Here is a 20,167-nt window from a genome sequence, read left to right on the forward strand (position 1 = left end):
CTGCTTCTTACCTCTGGAAGAACTTTGCAACAAACAAAGCTCTGAACAAAGGACTCAATGACCCATCATTCCATCTGTTACAGAAGGACTTTCAAGGCAGCAAACTCACCAATACTGCTAGGAACCTGATGGACTGTGATGTTTTTGTATGTATGTGACTGCTTTACCATTTAGCATCTCTCTTCTTGTTGTTCCTTTTATCTTTATAATAAACCTTTAGTTTTAGACACTAAAGGATTGGCTGGCAGCGTGGTGTTTTGGGTAAGATCCAAACCTATACTGACCTGGTAACATGGCTGACCCTTTGGGATCAGGAGAACATTTTATATATGTGAGCAGAGTTTTTTAAATAACTACTCATTGTACTGGACCTAGGTGTTGACTGGGAGCTTCTTGATAATCAGTGTGGGGGATCAGAAGGGTCACAGGGCACTGAATCAAAAAGACTGGGCCCTGAGACATGAAGGAAGCTGCTCTGAACAGAGGGAGTGCCTGTGCGTGTGGCTAAGATTTCTAACCTAGGTGGGTCCATCTAACCGAAATTTAAGGGAAAAAGGTGTGGGGTCAGGAAGCTGAGAGGCATTCGAAAATAAAACATTTTCATCCCATAAGAGGTGTTTCTATTTAGTTTGAAAAATAGACTTGCCCTCATCTTAGGACAGCTCACACAAAACCCAAACAATATTGCCAAATCTTATAACGAATTAAACAGCAAGTTCCATAAAATGTTTAATTCTATCTATGCAGGGTTGTTGTAACTGTGTTGGCCCCAGGATATTAGAGACACAAGGTGGTGAGATAATAGCTTTTGTTGGACCAAACTTCCGTTGGTGAGAGACAAGTTTTTCTAAGCCTTTCTAGTGTCTAATACTGTAGTACCAATATCTACCATCTTCCATATACCAGAAAAAATATCTTCAAAAGTATGGCACACTATTATGCCTTTTCAATTATATACAAATTAACAAGTGTTACTTACTGGTACAATTTGAAAGTGCTTTATTTTTAGTCCATGGCTCATTGACAATACAAACGTTTTGGGGTTACTTTGGCTATCCCGTACCAAGAAAACCCTAGGGAGAGAGATTAGGAATTTTCAAAGTAAGCTCATGTTGAATTGTTAGAAATTTTTTGTAGCTTTCCGATGAACACTGTAATGAATTGCAAACACAGTATTAATCAACATCAAAAATAATTCAACCAATTTTGTACCGAAGTTTAATTTCAAGAGTTCTGCTTTAAATCTTTATATGTTTTGAGAAAGTATCAGAATTGGAAATACAAGCTTTAAAATAGTCTATTTCATCAAACACTGTCTCATGTGAAAAAAAAATGCATCTACACAATGATAGATACAAAGTATTTAAAGTTAACAGCTGCTGTATGTCAATGTCTAGGTGTAGCTCTTTATCACAGACATAAAAACATGTTTAAGAGTTTGCACTTTTAGCAAAGTTTTGACCAAGATCTTGACAGCTACCAAAAATCACAAATTATACAGGGATAGAATGCTAAGAATTGGCAGCCTGTGATTTTTCACATTGGAATTGTAAAAACTTATTTATTTTTATCAGAAGAAGCCACAGGCACCAAATCACCAGTAGATTGACATATGGAAATTTTACCTTAGAAAGTACTTCAGAGTGAAGGAGAACATTTCAGTTTCTATATTCAATAGTCCACTTGATACATTGCTACTTGTTTCTTTTAATCTTCAAATAGTATGGCTGGAAATTTCAAAGGAGGCTAAGGGAATTAAGCACCTTGCTCCCATTAAAATCAATGGAATTTGGGCATCTAATTCCCTTAAGGGCTTTTGAAAATCCCAATCTATGTGAGTGTTGCTCATATGGCATAAGAGCAAATGCATATAAGATTGCTAACTTTGCAAGCTGTCGGTTCAATGGAAAGTTTATAGGAGATACGGTACAAGACTTTATGCTGGCCAGATTGTTACAACTGGCAAATATATGCATACAACAAACATTAACATCTGTAGAGCAGGAAAATTCCCCATTCAGAATCAAACTCTCAAGCTTACAAGTTACTGGTTGTTTTATTGCAGAGCTCAAGTAAAATATTCTTAACTATCAACAGACCCAGTATTAGTTGGGCTGTTCGAAGATTTGAAATGCTATTCGAGACCAGTTTTTCTGACAGCCATTGTCCTGGGCACTATTGCAGCTGGGGGGATTTTGCAGCAGTATTGGCAATAGGAACTGCTATGCAGAAAGGATGGAATAGCACCTGGCATAGCCGTGTCCTCTGCTGCTTCAATTAATCCTTAGGTTCGAGGCTGGAATATGTACAGAGGAGAATAGCTTAAAGATATAGAACAAAGCAGTTGCTACAGTTGGAGTGGAGACAATCTGGACTGGATGAATTATACAGAACTGAGAGAGGGGTAACCACTCCCCTCCCCAAAAAAAGGGGGGGGGGAAATGAAGAAAGAATCCATTGAAGGAGAAATCCACATGGGTAGAGAAAATGAGTGGCTGCCTTTTATAGTCACCAATAGATTGAGAACTAGTCTTCTATCCTCCCCATGCACATGCTGGCAGGGTGTAAGGTTAGTGAGCAACTGGACCCCCCCCCCCACACACACACCCTCTATCAGACAATTACATGCAAAGGAGAGGCTGTTAGGGAAAGGAAAGTTGTGTGGGAAAAGAGGATGATAGGAAGCTTATAGGGCCCTCCATTGGCTCATATAGGCCTCCAAACTGCTACATATTAATGTAAATCCCCAATGTATAGGTATTGTTATAATAACCATTAAGGAGGATTTATCTAGGGTTAGCAATTCTGAAGTTCTTGATCATTTTATATTAAAATAAACTAAAATTCACCAGGATGACCTCAGAACCCTCATGCTCGGCTCATTTGGAGACATGTCCATGGGGAGAAAAAAATACATATATTGGCAACTATGCATATATTATACCAGTAAAAGTAGCTAATTGGGTTTAAATGAGTTCTATAGAGTGATGAATATACTTAGACTTTTCTAAAAAGCTCTCCCACACCATCTAGTGGCCTAAAAATCATCTCTTTGCCCTTTCCAGGGCTGTGCAAAAAAGTTTTCAGGCTACGGTTAGATCCCATGCATAAATCATATGGTATTTTATAATTCAAACATTAACATTAAGGACGGGCAAACTGGTCTGGAAAACATACAAACAATTTCATTATTTGAGCATGGCACTTTACAGATATTCAAAATAAGGCCCCCATCCTAAGCAGCCTACTGTCCAAATTAAACATTATGGGTAATTACATCAGACCACAAGAGAAGAGGCTGGAAAGGAGGATCATGACTCAGCCAACGCATTTATATTCATAATTTAATTTTAGGGCACATCATAAGGCCCACTCATTTCAGCAGCCTTGTCTCTTTGTTACTGGGCCTCATCCTTTGTTTTGTTAGTTATTTATTTTTTTAAACTAGTTAAAGCCTTTCCTAACCCTGTTTTTGTGTTAAGTGTGGATTATTTCCTATTAGATGATGGTGTCCCTCAACCCTAAGCTATCCTTGTGCATGCTTTAGGAGCTTTTAAAGCTTACATAATGAACGAACAAACAAAAGTATCCAGGGATATAGTTTTTGACACACACCTAAAACCCATCATCCTCCCCCATTAAGCCCACCCTATATCTAAAAACCATCAACCCCCCCCCCCCCCGACCTACACACACACACACACACACACACACACACACACACACGTACCTTGGGTGCCAAAGCCCAAATAACCCTGATTTGTAAGAAGTTCCCCGCTTGACCTGGGCTCTTTGATGATGATGATGACCACGATATTACCCTTTCCATGCATCAGAAGCCTAGTTTTTTTTTAATCCTGGCTGTCAGCAATTTATTAACTAAAAAGCCTTCAAATTGCCACTAAGAGTCAAATATCATAACCATAATCTCGCTGCAGCTTCTGCCATGCTTTAAAGCAAATATCATTGCTTAAAATTTAGTAGATCCAAAATGAAACATCCCAGAGTATGTATTCTCTCCATACATACATACACACCCACACCCACATCAGTCATAAAATGTATTTTATTTATTTGTTGCATTTCCTAAGCTCCACAGAGAAACTAACAAACATGTAAACTTGGATTAAAAGTAAAATAGCCCCAAATGCTTTCAAAATTATTATTGCACTACTTCACCTAAACTTGGCATGTAGTAAAACTTGGGAAGAAAAACAGCCTAGACACATGCAGTGCTCACAGACAAACTTTCCAGAAAATAGACAAGTTTGTAAAATTACTGGAGATTAGATCTGTGACTCATTAGTATTCCCTTCATCCCCTGAGAAAGCAGTTGTACCATGATGAGTCTCAAAAAATGCTTTAAAATTGTTGCTATCTGTAATTAGGTTCAGCACTCTCTTCAAGTGATGGCACCATTATCAGCCTGCTGCAGTTCCGTTACATAATAGCCCTTGTTAAACTATTAACTTTCCTCTTTTATAAGCCAGTATGAACACTATTTATCAGGACACATACTAGAACAGCAGCCTATAATCTGTTTGCATCTACATAGTGGGTTTCCATTGCCTGGAACACTTATCTTTGAATTGACACCCACCAAGGCTCTGCACAAGGAATGGAGAATTTTGCCTGATACATGTGCAAGCCTATACAGATAGAACATCTTATTACTCTCATGCCAAGCCTCTACATTAAAGGTGGTAGTTCATTTTTTCAGACAACTAAGCAAGTGAAACATTTGTCACATACTGTATTATCGGTGCCATTACCGCTAATGTCTAGTATACAATTTGGGCAGATATATCTGTGTTCAATACAAGCTGCCAGTCCATGGATTACAGGTACTACCAGTTTCAAATAATTCTAGACAGTCTATTCAACAAGATCCCTCCCACCAAACTACAATGCACATCTCTCTATAGACACCAGGGTATTATCACACACTAACATTGTACAGAGGTAACTTTGGGTCATTTTCTAGGCTCAAATGCTCTTTGCTCCCCAATCCACTGTTTCTTTTAATTTTTTCATTTAAAAAGCAAGTTTTGCAACTTTAAATCTGCATACCTCAGAAACATTACTTGCTGGGTACATTACTAGAAATCTTACTTCCCTTTATTAGACCAGCTGCTAATATCATTGCAGTGAACAGAATTCAAGGAGGATGGAGCTCTTGGTTTTGCAGCTGAGATTCAGAGCTCCACAATGGAAAATGTTTTCAGCACTGTGAGCCACTTTTTGTGCAGCCCTTTCTGACAGATATAGGAAACTGTGTTAAATCAGTGATCTAAAGGGGTTTCCAATAGCATTATTCTGAGCTCCAGAAAGATTTGAAGTGGTGGCCCAATCTAATAGGTTAGATGGATGATAAGAGTTCATATCTGGAAGGCCAGCAGGGAGGCCAAAATAAGAGGGGAACTTACACAGATGAATTATGGGGCTGAGGAAGCCCTAAACTTTAAAAAAAGGTACCACAAAATGCAACTGTATTACAGCAAGGCAGGAGAAGAGATTTGGAAGCAATCAAATAAATATTAAAATTTGGACAAATAAATATGAAATATACATTATCTTTGTACTTTTTTCCAGAGAATAAATATTTTAAATATTTAAAGTATATCATTAGAAGACTAAATGACTCATCCTGAAGTTCAACATTTACTCTCTCTCAATTACTTTCAAATCCGAGGCTGAGTTTCTAGCACTGGCAGTTGGAAGAATCCATTTGTAATTTGTAAACTGCGCACAGATGGTATGAAAGCCAAGCAATGTTTTCTGTGTAAGAGATGCTGGAATCCAATTTTAGGCCCTGATCTTACAGTTGACAGTGTAGATGACAGACTGTTGTGCCAAGCCAGAGCCCATTGATTTCAACATGGCTCTGTGCAAATGCAGCAGTCCATCCACTCAACTGCAGGATCAGAGCTTTAGAGCACTATTTTATTGTTGTGGAAGCAGAAAAAGAACTGTCAGAAAAGAACTGCAATGCATGACAGTTTGTTAGCAAGAGTCAGGCTAACTGTAGCCCTGATAACGCGAGATTTGTAGAAGCGAGGATTATGTGAGGCGGGTGAGAAAGTACTGTGTGAGAAGTTATTGTGACCTTGTATAGATAAGGTGTAGAAGACCTTGTGTAGATAAGGTATAGGAAATATTGTATGTTGGCAAGAGTCAAAACAATTAAGAAATAAGATATCAAGATGGCTTATGTATAACAAAATGCAGCTGTCCCTCATTATTTTCTGTAATGAAAGGTATAAATGCTTGTTGTAATTAGGTATCAGAGAGAGAGACCTGCTTGGCTCTCTCCCTCTGCACAATTGTGAGAGTGAATAAAGCTTCTGACTTGCTGTACCCAAACAAAAGAGTGAGAACTCAGTTTTTCTCCGACAATTTGGGGGCTCGTCCGGGATGGCAACGCCCTCAGAGGCACCGGCAGTTACTACGGATCGTTCCCCTTCGAACCCCATGGCGCCACAATAGAGGTAAGAGACCTTTTGAAATCTCTATTGGGGTGTCGGAGGAGGACTGTCCGTGGGGCCGTCTGTCCCTGTTGGGCTCACGCCATCCGAACTTATTGACTGTGCAGCAAGGTCAGATGCTGAGCGGCGTAGGGGAATTGTTTGCCGCCCCCTGTATGCATATGCGAGGTGCATAGGATTGCACCTGTGTTGAGGGGTTGTTACCGCCTCAGCAGGAGGGGTTTTTACCGCCTCATAGTCCGGACAGAGGGGTTGTTTACCGCCTCAAGAGGGGTTTTTACCGCCTCGAGTGATGCATCGAGGTACTTGGGAATAGTACCTGAGGTACTTGGGAATAGTACCTGGAGTAAGGCCTTGGTGTGTGTGTGTGTGTGTGTGTGTGTGTGTACACCAGTGTGAATTGAGTGTTACCGGAAGACGCCCAGAGTACTCTGCGAAGTCTTTTGGCTCGTGACCAGAACTACTCTAACGCAAGCCCGGTAACTAGAGGATCTTTTAGGAGATCCGACCCACGGTACGCTAACTCGGCCTGGCATCGTCCGGCGAGGAGGCTGCCTGGGTCTAGGAGTGTGTGAACCCATCTTCCCTCCCCTTTTCCTCTCCGTGTGAGCCACTGACAGTCGGACCATCTCACTGGATGCAACAGAGTAAGCGGCGCCGTCTCTCTGAGATTAGCCGACGCTCTTTGCTGAAGGGAGGTGTAGGAGGTCATGGCTATCCTCGTTAGTCTCTCCTGTGTGAGTACCCTGTAGGGAGAGATCCTTAGTTTATATGCCGCTAGCGCGGACAGGGCATCCTCCTCCCTGTGTGTGTGATTGGAAAATGGGTGGGGGACAGTCTAAGGATTCCCTCTCACCCCCTAAGGGTACCCCAGCTTATTTTATGTACGTACATTATGGTCCTAAAACCTGCAGGTATTTAGAGAATTGGAATCATTACACGCGTGAAAATTCATCTAAACAATGCCCACTAGAAGGTACCTTCAATCTAGATAAGATCATACATCTCAGAGGAGTTTTTAATCACCAAAAAAGAAAGCCTCTGACACACAATGGGAGCAATTTGTCTATTGAGGAAAGGAACGGGTTAATTTGAAATTCAGCTTGGTCCAGAGATAAAGAGAAAGTTAATCTGCGTTCAAGGTCAAGAATCAATGCAGACCAGGCTAAGTACAAAGAAAAACTACTTTCGGCCCCAGCTGGCTGTGAAAAAATATAGACGTAGTCAAACCAAAGGCAATACAAGTTACAGTGCTGAGATTACATTTGCAAAGCTTAACTGTCCAGTGAGATCCAACAGTCTGCCTTTGCGACCCTGGAGCCGGCGTGGTTTGGGGACGCTGAAGAAGCCACAGGCAGCCGGCCTGGACTGGAATCACTGAAAAGACGCCCCAGGAGACTTCAGGGTGTAAAAGAACTGCCCTCCCAAGAGAGGAAGCAAGTTGGAGATTGCACAGCACCTTCTCTCAACGTTATACACAGACGTGGCCAGTCTGGACATACGTGTGTGAGTATGAAAGTGTGCCTACTCTCAGCCGCAGTAAATCTGAGAACCGGAGAGGGATTTAGCATTCCTCTCTCCACCCCGGTTGACCGGGAAGGGTGTCAGGTGGATCTACCCCAGTCATAGCAGGACTGGGCAATAGAGAAGTTGGAGTAATAGGAAGAGTTGTGTACTTGATAACTAGAATTGAGCAATTAAGAGCATAGATCATGAACCAGGCAGCAACTCAAACCTATGCCCAGGGCAAGTTGCAAGCCTTGAGACAGGACTTCCAGGCAGAAAAGGAAGCACTGGCTAAGCAAGTACCGGTCCTTCAGGGACTTGTCAGAATTTAACCATTTGTGTTTGCATATGCTGTAACAGCAGTGTGTTTGCCACAAGAGAAAATTGAATAGTTAAACGCCAATGGGCCCTGCGTTTTGCCCAAGTGGCAAGCCTCACGAGGGAGGACTCGGGTAGCCTTGTGAGTAAGAATGTTTAAGAGAAGAGACCAGGAAGGGTGGGGGCTAGTTGAGAAGCCCACCCTCCTATCTAAATTGGTAGTGAAAAAGCCGGTGCCCATGGAAGGGACGGTTCAGCGAGAAAAGCAGGATTGGGCCCAAGCGGGCAGGCAATAGATAGAGAGATTGGAAAACAGGTTGGAAACTTTGAGGGCATAGTGGAAGGAAAGGAGTAAGTAATTATAAGCATGGGGATTTCAAATCCCCAGGATAATAATGGCAATGTGTATGTGTTCATTGTTGGGAAAAGGTGTATGAGTGAAGAGTGGACGTTTCCTTTGTAGGTTAAAAGAAGCCAAGAAGGGGAGAAGGAAAAAGAACAGAATGAGTTAACTGAGGAAAAAATAGCTAGCAAGCTCAGTCCAAAGATAAGACATTGGCCCCATCCAAGGATACTACCCACAGCTAAGACTTGGCTGACAGCCAAGAAAAGGGGGGGCCTGAATGTGCCCAACAACTATGATATCTGCAAAACACTGCCAGGCATTAATGAAATGTGTTAGGTTTCTTTTCTCACAGATAAAAGAAGTGCTACCCAAAGACCCTAGCAGCCCTGCCATTCATTGAAACAAGGAGACTGAGTCTATGTAAAGTCCATCAACGAAAGACTGCTTTGGCTCCATGCTGGAAAGGCCCTTTCCAAGTCCTGTTAACCACCAACACCGCTGTAAAGTGCCAAGGACTGCCCACCTGGAACCATGCTTCTTACTGCAAAAAGACCCCTCCACCTGGAGAGGATTCTCCAGCTGCTGATCAGCCTATTTCTCCTGCTAGCTCTGCTGTGCCTCCTGGACAGCAGGGAAGGAGGACAAGGTGAAGTACTAGTAACCTCTCCTTTGTCCACTGACAGATCTACAATGCCTTTGAATTCTTTTACAGGAATCACACCAGTACAGGGTGAAGTGCTAGTAACCTCTCCCCTGCACTATGGTGAATCACAACTGCTTTTGAAGAAGAAAAGAAGAAACACTCGCTCTGCTGAAACCACCAAAGTCCAGGAATTCCTGACTACAAAAGACATTAAGAACTGGCCCTGGTGGAGAAGACGGAGCATCGTTTATTGGCAAGGAGGGAACTGTGGGGACCGTTCCTGGGAATGCGGGGTCCAGTGGTGGGGTGGATTCTTTCCAGGATCAGGACTTTGTGCTTATAGACAGGTACCTTCAGGGTGCACTGCCCTTCCTAATTGGCTTTCAGAAGATGAATATCAAAACCGCCTTGCCACCACTAGGACTACACCCACTAGTCCCTTGACCCCTGCCACCACCACTGTAACTTACCCAGATACAAACCGTACTGTATATTCCAATGAAACCCAGTGGCCAAGGCTTTCACATCTTAGTGATTTACTGAAATTTTGTTCAGAGAAATTATTCTTTAAAGTTCAGGATAATGTATATGAGCAAACAATTGAATGGAAAACAAATGGATCAGTAGAGATAGAAATACATGATATCACTACCAGCGAACCCCAAGAATTAATAATTGCAATTGATGGGTTCTATAGTGAAGTAGATATGATGGTTGTTCCTGGAACTTGTACTGTGTTAAATGAGAGAGGCCCTTATTGTTATTTGGTCACCCAATTAGTGAATAATCAGACAAATACCCAAATTGTTCACAGGGGGCTGCCATTAGATTAGCACAACAGAGGGCTTGGGTTATTTCCTCTAGAAAGAAGAGAGACTTGACCGGATCCCTGTGGGATGGGGCCAATAGTGCAGCAGCAGTGTGGAATATTTTTAAGAACCAGGAACATGATGAGAAATTGGGCCAACTAGAGAAGGCCATTGGCCTTGTTTCTGGAGCACAACTAACCCAGGTACAGGCTGGAGTTGGTGAGTTACATGTTATTTCCGCCCTTAGTTCTATGACCCAGAAGTTGCTGACAGAGATGGTATTGAATATCACTGAGGCTGGGAAGGCATTGCAGTGGGATCTAGCATGTTCAGAGTCTCAGGATTTCCTGAATGACCAGCTGATGTCCATTCGGAATGATCTAGAACATCAGGCTTGGCCCACTGCCCTTACAGACACATCAGGAGTACCATCTGATCTGTGGCCATGGAGACTTACTTGGAAACTTTCTGGATGGAAGTGCGGACGTTCTCAGTGCTCCTTCCAAGCATATGGACCGGTAAAGGGGGTGTGGGCTCCCACATACCGTATCCTGCCGGGTCCATGGGGAGGATGCATGTGGGATTGGATAATTCACCGAGACATCTGGGAAATTAGACCACCTGATATGCCCAATCGATTTTTAGTCAGTGCTCCTGGGATTACACCTCACATTTGGATGGGGTTAGGAAGTCAGTGGACATTTTGGCCATTAGAACCCCACAGCTTCAGTGTAACCGTAAACTGGAGCCAGGAGAAGTTGTCACTGTTTATGACTACGTTTGCTGGGAGGGTAGGGGACAAGGAACTACCCTGACAGGACACTTACTTTTTCAAGCTAACGATAGCTGTGTGTATATTAATGACACCACATTACAAGACATACATTTTAATCTCACTACCACTGCAGGCAATCATATTATTTACTGGCCTGCAGATAGAGCTTTCCAAGTAGCCCTTAGGTTCCAGATACCCTTTAACTGGACTAGTTTAGTACCTGATAGATTTCAGAATTTGTTTTCACTGTTACCAGAGATTCAGAAAATCTCTGAAGTACAAGGGCAAATTCACATGCTTCAAAACATATATCAAGTTGAAAAGTATGCCTTTCAGACTGCTTATAGAGTATCCACTTTATGTACTAAGTATGATGTATTGTGCTTTGTAACTAAGGCTGTACAACAACCCCATTATAGTTTTGCTATGGGAATGTTATTGCTTGTATTGTTATTAGTTAGCTTAGGATTATGTTATTGTTGTTGTAAAAGACGTAATAATAGTAATACCTTTCATGTTCATGCTAATCATGCATTGTCATTACATCCAATCAGAACCGCTAAAATTGAAACATCTGATATAGAATCTGAAGTCCAGGACTTGATGCAAATAGAGGTTTGAGAATGTTTGTAGTACTAGAAGTACAAAAGGGGGGGTTGTGGAAGCAGAAAAAGAACTGTCAGAAAAGAACTGCAATGCATGACAGTTTGTTAGCAAGAGTCAGGCTAACTGTAGCCCTGATAACGCGAGATTTGTAGAAGCGAGGATTATGTGAGGCGGGTGAGAAAGTACTGTGTGAGAAGTTATTGTGACCTTGTATAGATAAGGTGTAGAAGACCTTGTGTAGATAAGGTATAGGAAATATTGTATGTTGGCAAGAGTCAAAACAATTAAGAAATAAGATATCAAGATGGCTTATGTATAACAAAATGCAGCTGTCCCTCATTATTTTCTGTAATGAAAGGTATAAATGCTTGTTGTAATTAGGTATCAGAGAGAGAGACCTGCTTGGCTCTCTCCCTCTGCACAATTGTGAGAGTGAATAAAGCTTCTGACTTGCTGTACCCAAACAAAAGAGTGAGAACTCAGTTTTTCTCCGACATTGTTCAAGATCCCTAATACAATCCAACTCGTTCTCCCATAGCTCAAATAATATGAATGTTTTTATTTTATTTCCATTAAGCAGATATCACGACACAAACCCTTCAATAAGCAAATAATGTTTCTATGTAGTTATTTTTCTGACCATAACTACAACCCAAAAAAGTTAAGAAAAGAAATCAGCTTACCCATCTACAAGTCCTTGCTGTAAAATAAGTCGTTGAGCTTCATCCCTAGAGATTTTATGGTGAAACCACAGTTGTGTTCTATGTATAGCTGGAAAAATAAAGATCATTGTTTTAACAAAATTGTTTTATCATAAACATTATTGCGTCTCTTCTGGGGCTGTAAATGAATTCACACATACCTACACTGGATGTGGCACTTTGAGAAGTGGTAGGACTTCCATGTGTGTTGAGTCGTAAACACCCTTTTCTCTGAATGGAAGAGAAAAAAAATTCATGTGTCGAAGCTTTTTGTGTGAAAATAAAATTAGAAAAAATACTTTGAAAAAGTAAAGGTGTTTATACCCGCCATGCTAACCCTTCTTCAACTGCAACTGAAAGGGCTTCTGTTGGATTTTCAATAACTCTGCTTCTATGTCCTGAGAAGTCCATTGCTACCAAGGAATTTTCTGAAATGCTCCTCTGGGGGGAAAAAAAAAAGAGGGGAATTCAGATTTTTTTTGGGGGGGGGTGAGGGGGAACGCACCTTATTTTGAAACTTTATATTTTGCCAGTTGTGTTTCAAATTTTTGCAAGGTTTTCTCCTCTCAACCAAGATTTGTTTCACTTTGGACAACATTTGTAGTTCTAATTCTCTTCAAGGGAGACTATCCAGCTGAACTAAGGTTTGGCCAGTTGGCAAGATAAATGTGGGAGGAAGGAGAAGGTAATGGCTACTTAGTATCGTAAGACTTATAATGTGTCTTATTTTTGCATCACTGCAACCAATAGTACCTGGTCTGAAGATGCTTAAGGTACTGAAGACTGGTCCTCACCAGCTATAGCTAAGGTTGTGGATCTAAACTATCTCAGCTTACTATTTATGGCTAGTTAAGCTGGTTGTCATGAGACACTAGCCAAAAAACTTTTGCTCTGCTTACTTCAAATGATAGCCTCCATCTACCAAAAAAGCCACAGGTCTGAACTGGAGTATGTGGTCTCACCAATGCTATAAAACTAGATCCTTACAAAATAACTGTACTCACACATGCTGAGAAGTAATTTCAACTTCCCTGAAACTCAAATACTGTTACCAAAAACAAAACACACACACACACACACACACAAAAACCACACACCACACCCATTTCCAAAGGACTAAAAATTTCCAAGACGATTCTGTAATATTCCATCACTGATCTGTAACTCAAAGAGAGAGGGTAAGTCCATCAAGGATGCAATTTCCTTTTCAATGGCCACACTGAGTAGAGTTATTAAAGAAAACTGCAAATCATGAAAAAACAACGCAACCTTTTTGATGGCTAAATCATACATTGATGTGACTACTACAGTACAGTTGTGAAAATATAGCTTTTCCAAGGACCCATCTAAATTTAAGAGTGGGTATATGATGGGCCTACCTACTATTACAGCTTTTGAAAACTGCTAAACACGCACTGCTTAATAGAATTTGGTATTCACAATGCAGACCTCTTTCAAACATAACAGTGCTACTCAACTCAATGAGCTCAGTTCCATGTGAATGGGTAGGCTGAGATGAGGTATGGGGAAGAAGAGAGATTATTCCATTCAGGAAGCCCACATTACTACACAAGTAGGAAAGCCTATTAAACTCCACACTTCAGCATGGACTCATCTGTGTCCAATGCTGTGGACATAGTATGGCCAGCCTGTACAGGCTGAAGTTAACCATATTTAGGCAAGAATTTTTCTGCTAGTGCTCAAAGAGCCAAAGAGCCTTATTTTTCTGAGACATCAAGCCGTTCTGGAATAGAGGATACCAATAACAATCTTATTTTGTCTTGTGTGGCTTTGGCACTTTCCTTTCTGTTCAAAAGCCCTTTACAGCACCCCTAAAACCAGGAAGGGAAATTGAGATGCCCTTCAGACCCTTGGAGAAAGATTCTTATACTCTACTTTGTTTCTCCCCCATCTCTTTCCCCTCCCCCCCATGCCATTTAAATTCAACCAAAATTGCTAAATACTTGGGGTATGTGTGACTGTACACTAGGCTTCACAGTCTAAACTTCCAATAGAAGTTTTTGTGGGACTGCTAAGAGAAATTGAGTAATGTTAGTTTGTATGCCTTCACTGATTGTAAGATCTACTTCAGTGCTTTCTGTTAAACTCCTGGCTGTTATGAAGGAGCATAAACACAGTACATGCAAGTTCTTGTATAAAATATTCTGAGGGTCAGGTTTGCAAGAGGGAAGTAATTTAATGTTTCATGTAACTGAGTAAACATGGATTCATGGACAAGGAAGACTCAAAGTTGGCACAAGCACTTGTATCTTAGGCACTCAGGTTTATAAATTGAGCTTGATACTAAGTACAGTAGCTCCACAGCAACCATTGGTGGGCACTGGGATATAAATAAATAGGAAAACCCCTATCCTTCTATAATTTGAAGCAATGTGTAGAGCACAAAAAGATATGCCTGTGCAGTTAAAGCTTCCTAACCAAAAATATCTAGCCTTAAAATAGTCCTATTCGGTTACAACCCTAGAAAGATTACTTTAGAACTCAGAGTAAAAGAGATTTCAATAATAGGTATTAGGACAGCCTACTCCTATCAAAAACATTTAATTACAATTACTTCATCAGAGATCACAACTGAGTAACTTCAAATCCTGGGGCCATACCCTGAGCTGAAGATCGGGCCAATGAATTACAATCTGCTTAAACTTTTACAAGAGGTGCAAACAAGGACTGGATAAAAGGCGATGTTTGGATAAAAGGGGAATTTAGAGAATGGGATCTGCATTGCTGAAACTGCTGTGAATTATGATTCAGGGATGTGAGAAATTAACTGCTTTCTGTACTGAGAATATTCTGCATATTCAATCTCAGTTTGATCATTTATATTCGTCATTTTTCAAGAGTGCTGCTGGACTGATTGATGAATTGCTTAATATTCCGTAGCTCAAGCATGGTGCAGGGCTAGATTCTCTCCTGCACCAAGAGCCACTTGGCACAGAAAGAGACACAGTGGGAGTGCATGGAATCAGTAAAGGCTCAACCTCCAGCTCCAATGTCAATAAGGGCAGCTGACCATTGTTCCGAAAGATTTTGGTAAGTGCTCACATGCTTAAAGTTAAGCACATGCATAAACGTTTCTAGGATCACAGACACGGGTTACATTGCTTCTGCCATAGGTTCCATTTTAAGTAGTTTACTTGCTCAATAAGTTATTACAGTACATACCATAGGTGATATAGTCAGAGAACTGCAGCCACCTCTACCTTGATATGGTTGCATGTAATTCTGATACAGCTGCATTCCATACTAAAACCAAAAAAACAATATACCTTATCACTATTAGTTTAATTGTGGGGATTTTAGTAGTACCACCTTGAAGTATTAAATAAAAATTATACAGGAGCTCCTGAATACTATACAATAAATTTCATTTAGAAAGATTTGGATTTTTATTAGCTTAATTACATTAATTTAAAAATAGAACTGCCTGCACAGACAATAGGAATCCTTGCCTTAGAAATAGATTTTTCATTATGGTTTTCTGACACTACATTTAAAGAGAATTCTCTAAGCACAAAACTGGAATGTATAAATTTTGATCCCTCAAACACACAAACACAAAGTTGGCCAGAATGAGTAAATGGCTACAGTTTTCATTTTCTTAAGAAATAACTTACATGTATGTTAATTCTAGCCATTTATAGGCACCATATGACCCATTCTGCCTACTTTGCCACTAAAAGCAGCCTCTTTCTACCACTCAAATAAATTCTTGCATCATAAATCGGGGACAGCACCAGTAGCAGCAGTGCCAGCTTTTTCAACTGTACTGGAAATTCAGTGTCTATCTTCTTTATTGAGAGAAGTCAAAAAGAGCCCACAGTGTACAAAATTAAGGATTTTTATTACACTGAAACCTACAAGTAACCTTTGCTTCTCTAGTTCAGAATATAAAAGCATTTAACATAGTAAATTACTAGCAAGAAATTAACTTCACAGAATATTTTACCTTAAGTAATCTAATTGCTGTCATCCAGCAGGTCCTACTCTGCTCATCATCTGCACAAAGCTGCTTCAGGTCTCTGGCTCCTCCTGCTTTGTTAGGCTAGAAGGCCACAGCACATTGTTTAGCATTAATGCATATCTTGCAGATAATACCTGTTGAAATAAAAGCCACTAATTCTCCTATTTTATAATAGACAGCTGAATCTTTTTTTAAAATCTTATCGAAACTTAAGCTTACCTAGGAACTGTAGCTTGCTTTAGCATATATCTATCAAAATATTAAGCCTGTACCTTAAAGCAGAATCCATAGTTTGCTGGTGTTCCAGACATCTTTTTGCCTGCCAAAGACATATACATATCACTACTGCTGAATTCACTGAAAAACTGCAGATGCCTTGGTTCCTGAAAGGAAAAGCAATATAAAACAATTAGCCCTTTTTACTTTATTATAAACCAATGAAGGAAATTATAATAAATAACTATATGAAAAACAGAAAAATTAAATATTTATACAGTAAATTTAAACGCATGATAAATATATCTCTTGGAAATACACTACAATCCATATTAAAAAAATAGATCTATCTATGCTAAAAATACATCCCTATCAACCACTCAGGTTTGCATGTGCCTAGGCCCTTACCATCAATCAAGTTATGTGCTTTCCATCTATGAGGCTTATATACATTTGATCCAATCAGATTTGCATGCACCCAACCCTATTAATCAGGTTAGTTTGCACCTGGCCTCCATCAATAAGGTTTGTGCACAATGCATAAATATAGCCCTCAATCAAAAATTAAAACCTTCCCTGTTGCATCGTATCTCCTCAGGTCCTAACTTCCGAACAATCTTTGTGTTGATAGATAGTAGTTTTTGAGATATCACTCAACAGTGAAAAGCAAACCTTGCAAGAAAAATATTCAGGCGGAGCCTAAATCTTAACTATTAAAAATGCATGAGGAGAAACCAGAACCACACTACATAGAAAATTAAAAGGGTATAAAAAACTAACCTGGTGTGAAATGTCACACCAACTGGCCACGTACTTTTAGAGAAACAGGAATTTTTACTGCATTTTAAAACACAAACTTGACTGCATAATGTGATGATTATCTCGTCATCCAGCATTTCCTTGTGAAGAGGCTGAGTGGAGGAATTGTTTGTTTTGAAGGGAGCTGCTTGTTCCTTTTTTGGGGGGGGAGGGGGGGGAAGAGAGGGAGAGACTGTATAGCCATCTTAAATTACATTCTGTGCATGTGCCCCAAGACACAATAATAGCATTCCTCTTGTAAATAAAAATACCAAACACATTGCTTGAGGAAGTTTACAAAAATTAAACTTGCAATTTACCTTTACAAGGAAATTAACAGTAAGTTAGGAAAAGTATAATAAAAGGAGTAAGTTACACAGAACATCTTCAGGGAGAGAAACACTGAGCGCTTCCCCTTTTAGCCAGACAGCCTCTTTAAATACTAATAACTACACTCATCTGAAGCTCTTATCTTGTTCCAAATGGCAGCCTGATACTGTGACAGTAGAAGTTGAACTGACTGAAGAAATCCAGAAAAAGGCCACTGAACATTCTACCTGCTGCAGCAGAGGAAAATGCCCAAAACTAGACAAAGCCAAAAAGCAAACTTTCAGTTTTCTGTGAGAAAAATATGTAGCACCAATGAACTGATTTCTGGAAAAGCATACATGAGATATAAGCCATAATGCTTAATGATTCATTACATCTTAAAATGTAACAACTTTTGAAGTCACTTTTCAGTTTATTTTTAATTCCCTTGTTTAAAAACACATCAGAAGAAAACATATTTTAGCAATTACTGTCCAGTCCCATTCTAAATATTAATTCCTTTCCCCAAGTTGAAACCAGTCAAGTTTCTTTTGTTTGCTTCTTTGTGTCCTCAATTAAACGAGGACAGCTGTGGAAATACTTTGACAGCTAACACAGAAGTTCAGACTAACAAAATCTTTATTCTAAGTGGGTTACATAAAAGTTCTCATCTCCAAAGCACCCTGTTTAACAGAGGTGTCAATAGTTATGCTTCCAGTACAGACAAAAAAATTTAACAAGAAAAGCAGGGAGGAGGTATGGATACAGAGGGTCATGATAAAAAGTGAGGCGCTCTAAAAAAAATTTCCTACAAATTATTTTTCCGCAAATTTTCTCCTTTCATTTGCTTAAAAATAAATAAATGCTCTGAAAGACAGGTCCAAATAGTACATTGAGGAACAACAGTTAACATTTGCTTATGTTCTCACCCTTCAGAATTCTCAGCTAGTAGACCTGAAATGCAGAATTTATTTTTAAAGAGCTCTGGTGTTGCCTGACTGAAAAATAAATTTAAATTAATATATTCAGAATGAACCAGATTTGTTAGGCCAGAGTACTCAGGTTTATACAAGAAATTCTAATTTATTCTGAAGCCCTGTTCTTATATATCCTTACTCCCACCAATCACGTTTTATCCTTAGAATGAACATTTGAACAGGAAATTGGGAAGCAAGGTTTTTTCCTTTAATTACCATGGATTGAAATAAAATTAGGTTAAAACTACTGCAAATGAAAATACACGCTTGCCCTATGCTTATTGTTCTCTGTCATATTTTAGACTTACCTTTGATGCCCCTTTAGTGGAAAAATACAGGCCAGATCTTCTCAAAAGAAAGTATAATTTTTTCCATGATGATTTCTTCCCCTGCTCCTTTGCATGCAAATAACCATGAATTTCAGGATATGTGCTGGAACTTAGGAACATCTGAAACAAAATATTGCATATCCACCTGAAGCCAGCTTTCTCTTCTATTAACATACTATTCAACAGTTTTGCCAACATTATACTAAAATTTAAATGTTTAAATGGTGAAAATACACACTTCAAAAATGGAAAATTATACACATGCCTCAAAACAGTGGGACCATCTACTTACAACAGCATAAAAGACACTGAACAAAGTTTCTGGTAACTAAAGGAGGAGGTTAATCCTTCAAAGATCCATCAGAAATTTAGAGACGGCAATAAATAACACCATATAAAATATAAAACCTAAGTTCTTGCACCCTGAAAGAAAGAACAGCCTTCTACAAAACTTGAAGAGTTCAGATAGATATTCATGGCAGTAGTTTGTAAGTTTAATTTAAAATAAAGCTCTAGGATATTTTGTTTGTTTTTGTTCTGTTTTTAAAAGTGGTGGGTTAATGCCATATCTCCCAATTCTAACTCCTGCCAGCTGAAAAACCACTGGAAAGGAAACAAGGTTATAAGAGGTAGGCACATGCCATCATTTTGTGGTGAGGGAGCATATCACCACTTCTACACACAACCCCTCTCTCTACCACACAAAAACCCAAACATGCACACTTTGAGCACTGACTGAAAATTAAAGTACGCATAAAGTGACCCTGAAATCAAAGCTAAATTTCAAACCCTCAGGAGAAGAGCCTTCCTCCTAGAGAAAAAAAAATTTAGCTGCATTATTTTGCAAATACATTAGGCAGAAATATTCCAAGTCCTTGACAAGGTAAAAATTTGTTATTCCCTAGTTTGCAGATATCCACACAGTATGTTACCACAACGTTCTGTGCCAACGTGACACTATAGTTTTACAAACATTGAAGCCACAGAGAAGCAAACACCATTTATTATGAGGGGATTGGCCTTTAATAGACAGATAAAGGTACATATACTCCATAAAGAGCATTCCTTATTAGTTCAATGCACTGCCCTTGCTATTTGTATTGAATTTTCTAAAGGAATATATCATGCCTTTTGAAAATTTGACAGAATGCCCAAGAAATTGTATCAGATACTGGAACACTTCTTAATTCAACCCAAGAAACAGATTCAGCTCCAGGCCAGGGGTTCTCAATCCATTTCCCTCATATAAATCTCTCATCTTGGAGTTCTTTGTGGAGTCCCTGCAAGGGGTGGGGTCATGTGGGGGGTGATCACAGGGGTTACTCCTCTGACCCCCCCAGCTTCTCCCCCCACCCCAAATTTCCCCA

The 20,167-nt window shown here is 39.8% G+C and overlaps 1 protein-coding gene across 1 annotated transcript in view; it reads right to left on the reverse strand.

Moving 5' to 3' along the window:
• Positions 1 to 20,167, reverse strand: part of GRB14 (growth factor receptor bound protein 14) — a 101,284-nt gene that overhangs the window by 4,857 nt on the left and 76,260 nt on the right. The window contains exons 6-13 of the mRNA XM_065413445.1: positions 18,780 to 18,920; positions 16,444 to 16,554; positions 16,157 to 16,252; positions 15,373 to 15,453; positions 12,514 to 12,630; positions 12,351 to 12,420; positions 12,172 to 12,259; positions 980 to 1,073 (exon numbers count right to left, since the gene is read on the reverse strand). Coding sequence (XP_065269517.1) covers positions 980 to 1,073; positions 12,172 to 12,259; positions 12,351 to 12,420; positions 12,514 to 12,630; positions 15,373 to 15,453; positions 16,157 to 16,252; positions 16,444 to 16,554; positions 18,780 to 18,920 — 798 coding nt within the window. The remainder of the gene's footprint in view (positions 1 to 979; positions 1,074 to 12,171; positions 12,260 to 12,350; positions 12,421 to 12,513; positions 12,631 to 15,372; positions 15,454 to 16,156; positions 16,253 to 16,443; positions 16,555 to 18,779; positions 18,921 to 20,167) is intronic.

Source organism: Emys orbicularis, chromosome 11, assembly GCF_028017835.1.
Source record: "Emys orbicularis isolate rEmyOrb1 chromosome 11, rEmyOrb1.hap1, whole genome shotgun sequence".
In the NCBI taxonomy this organism is placed as follows: Eukaryota; Metazoa; Chordata; order Testudines; family Emydidae; genus Emys; species Emys orbicularis.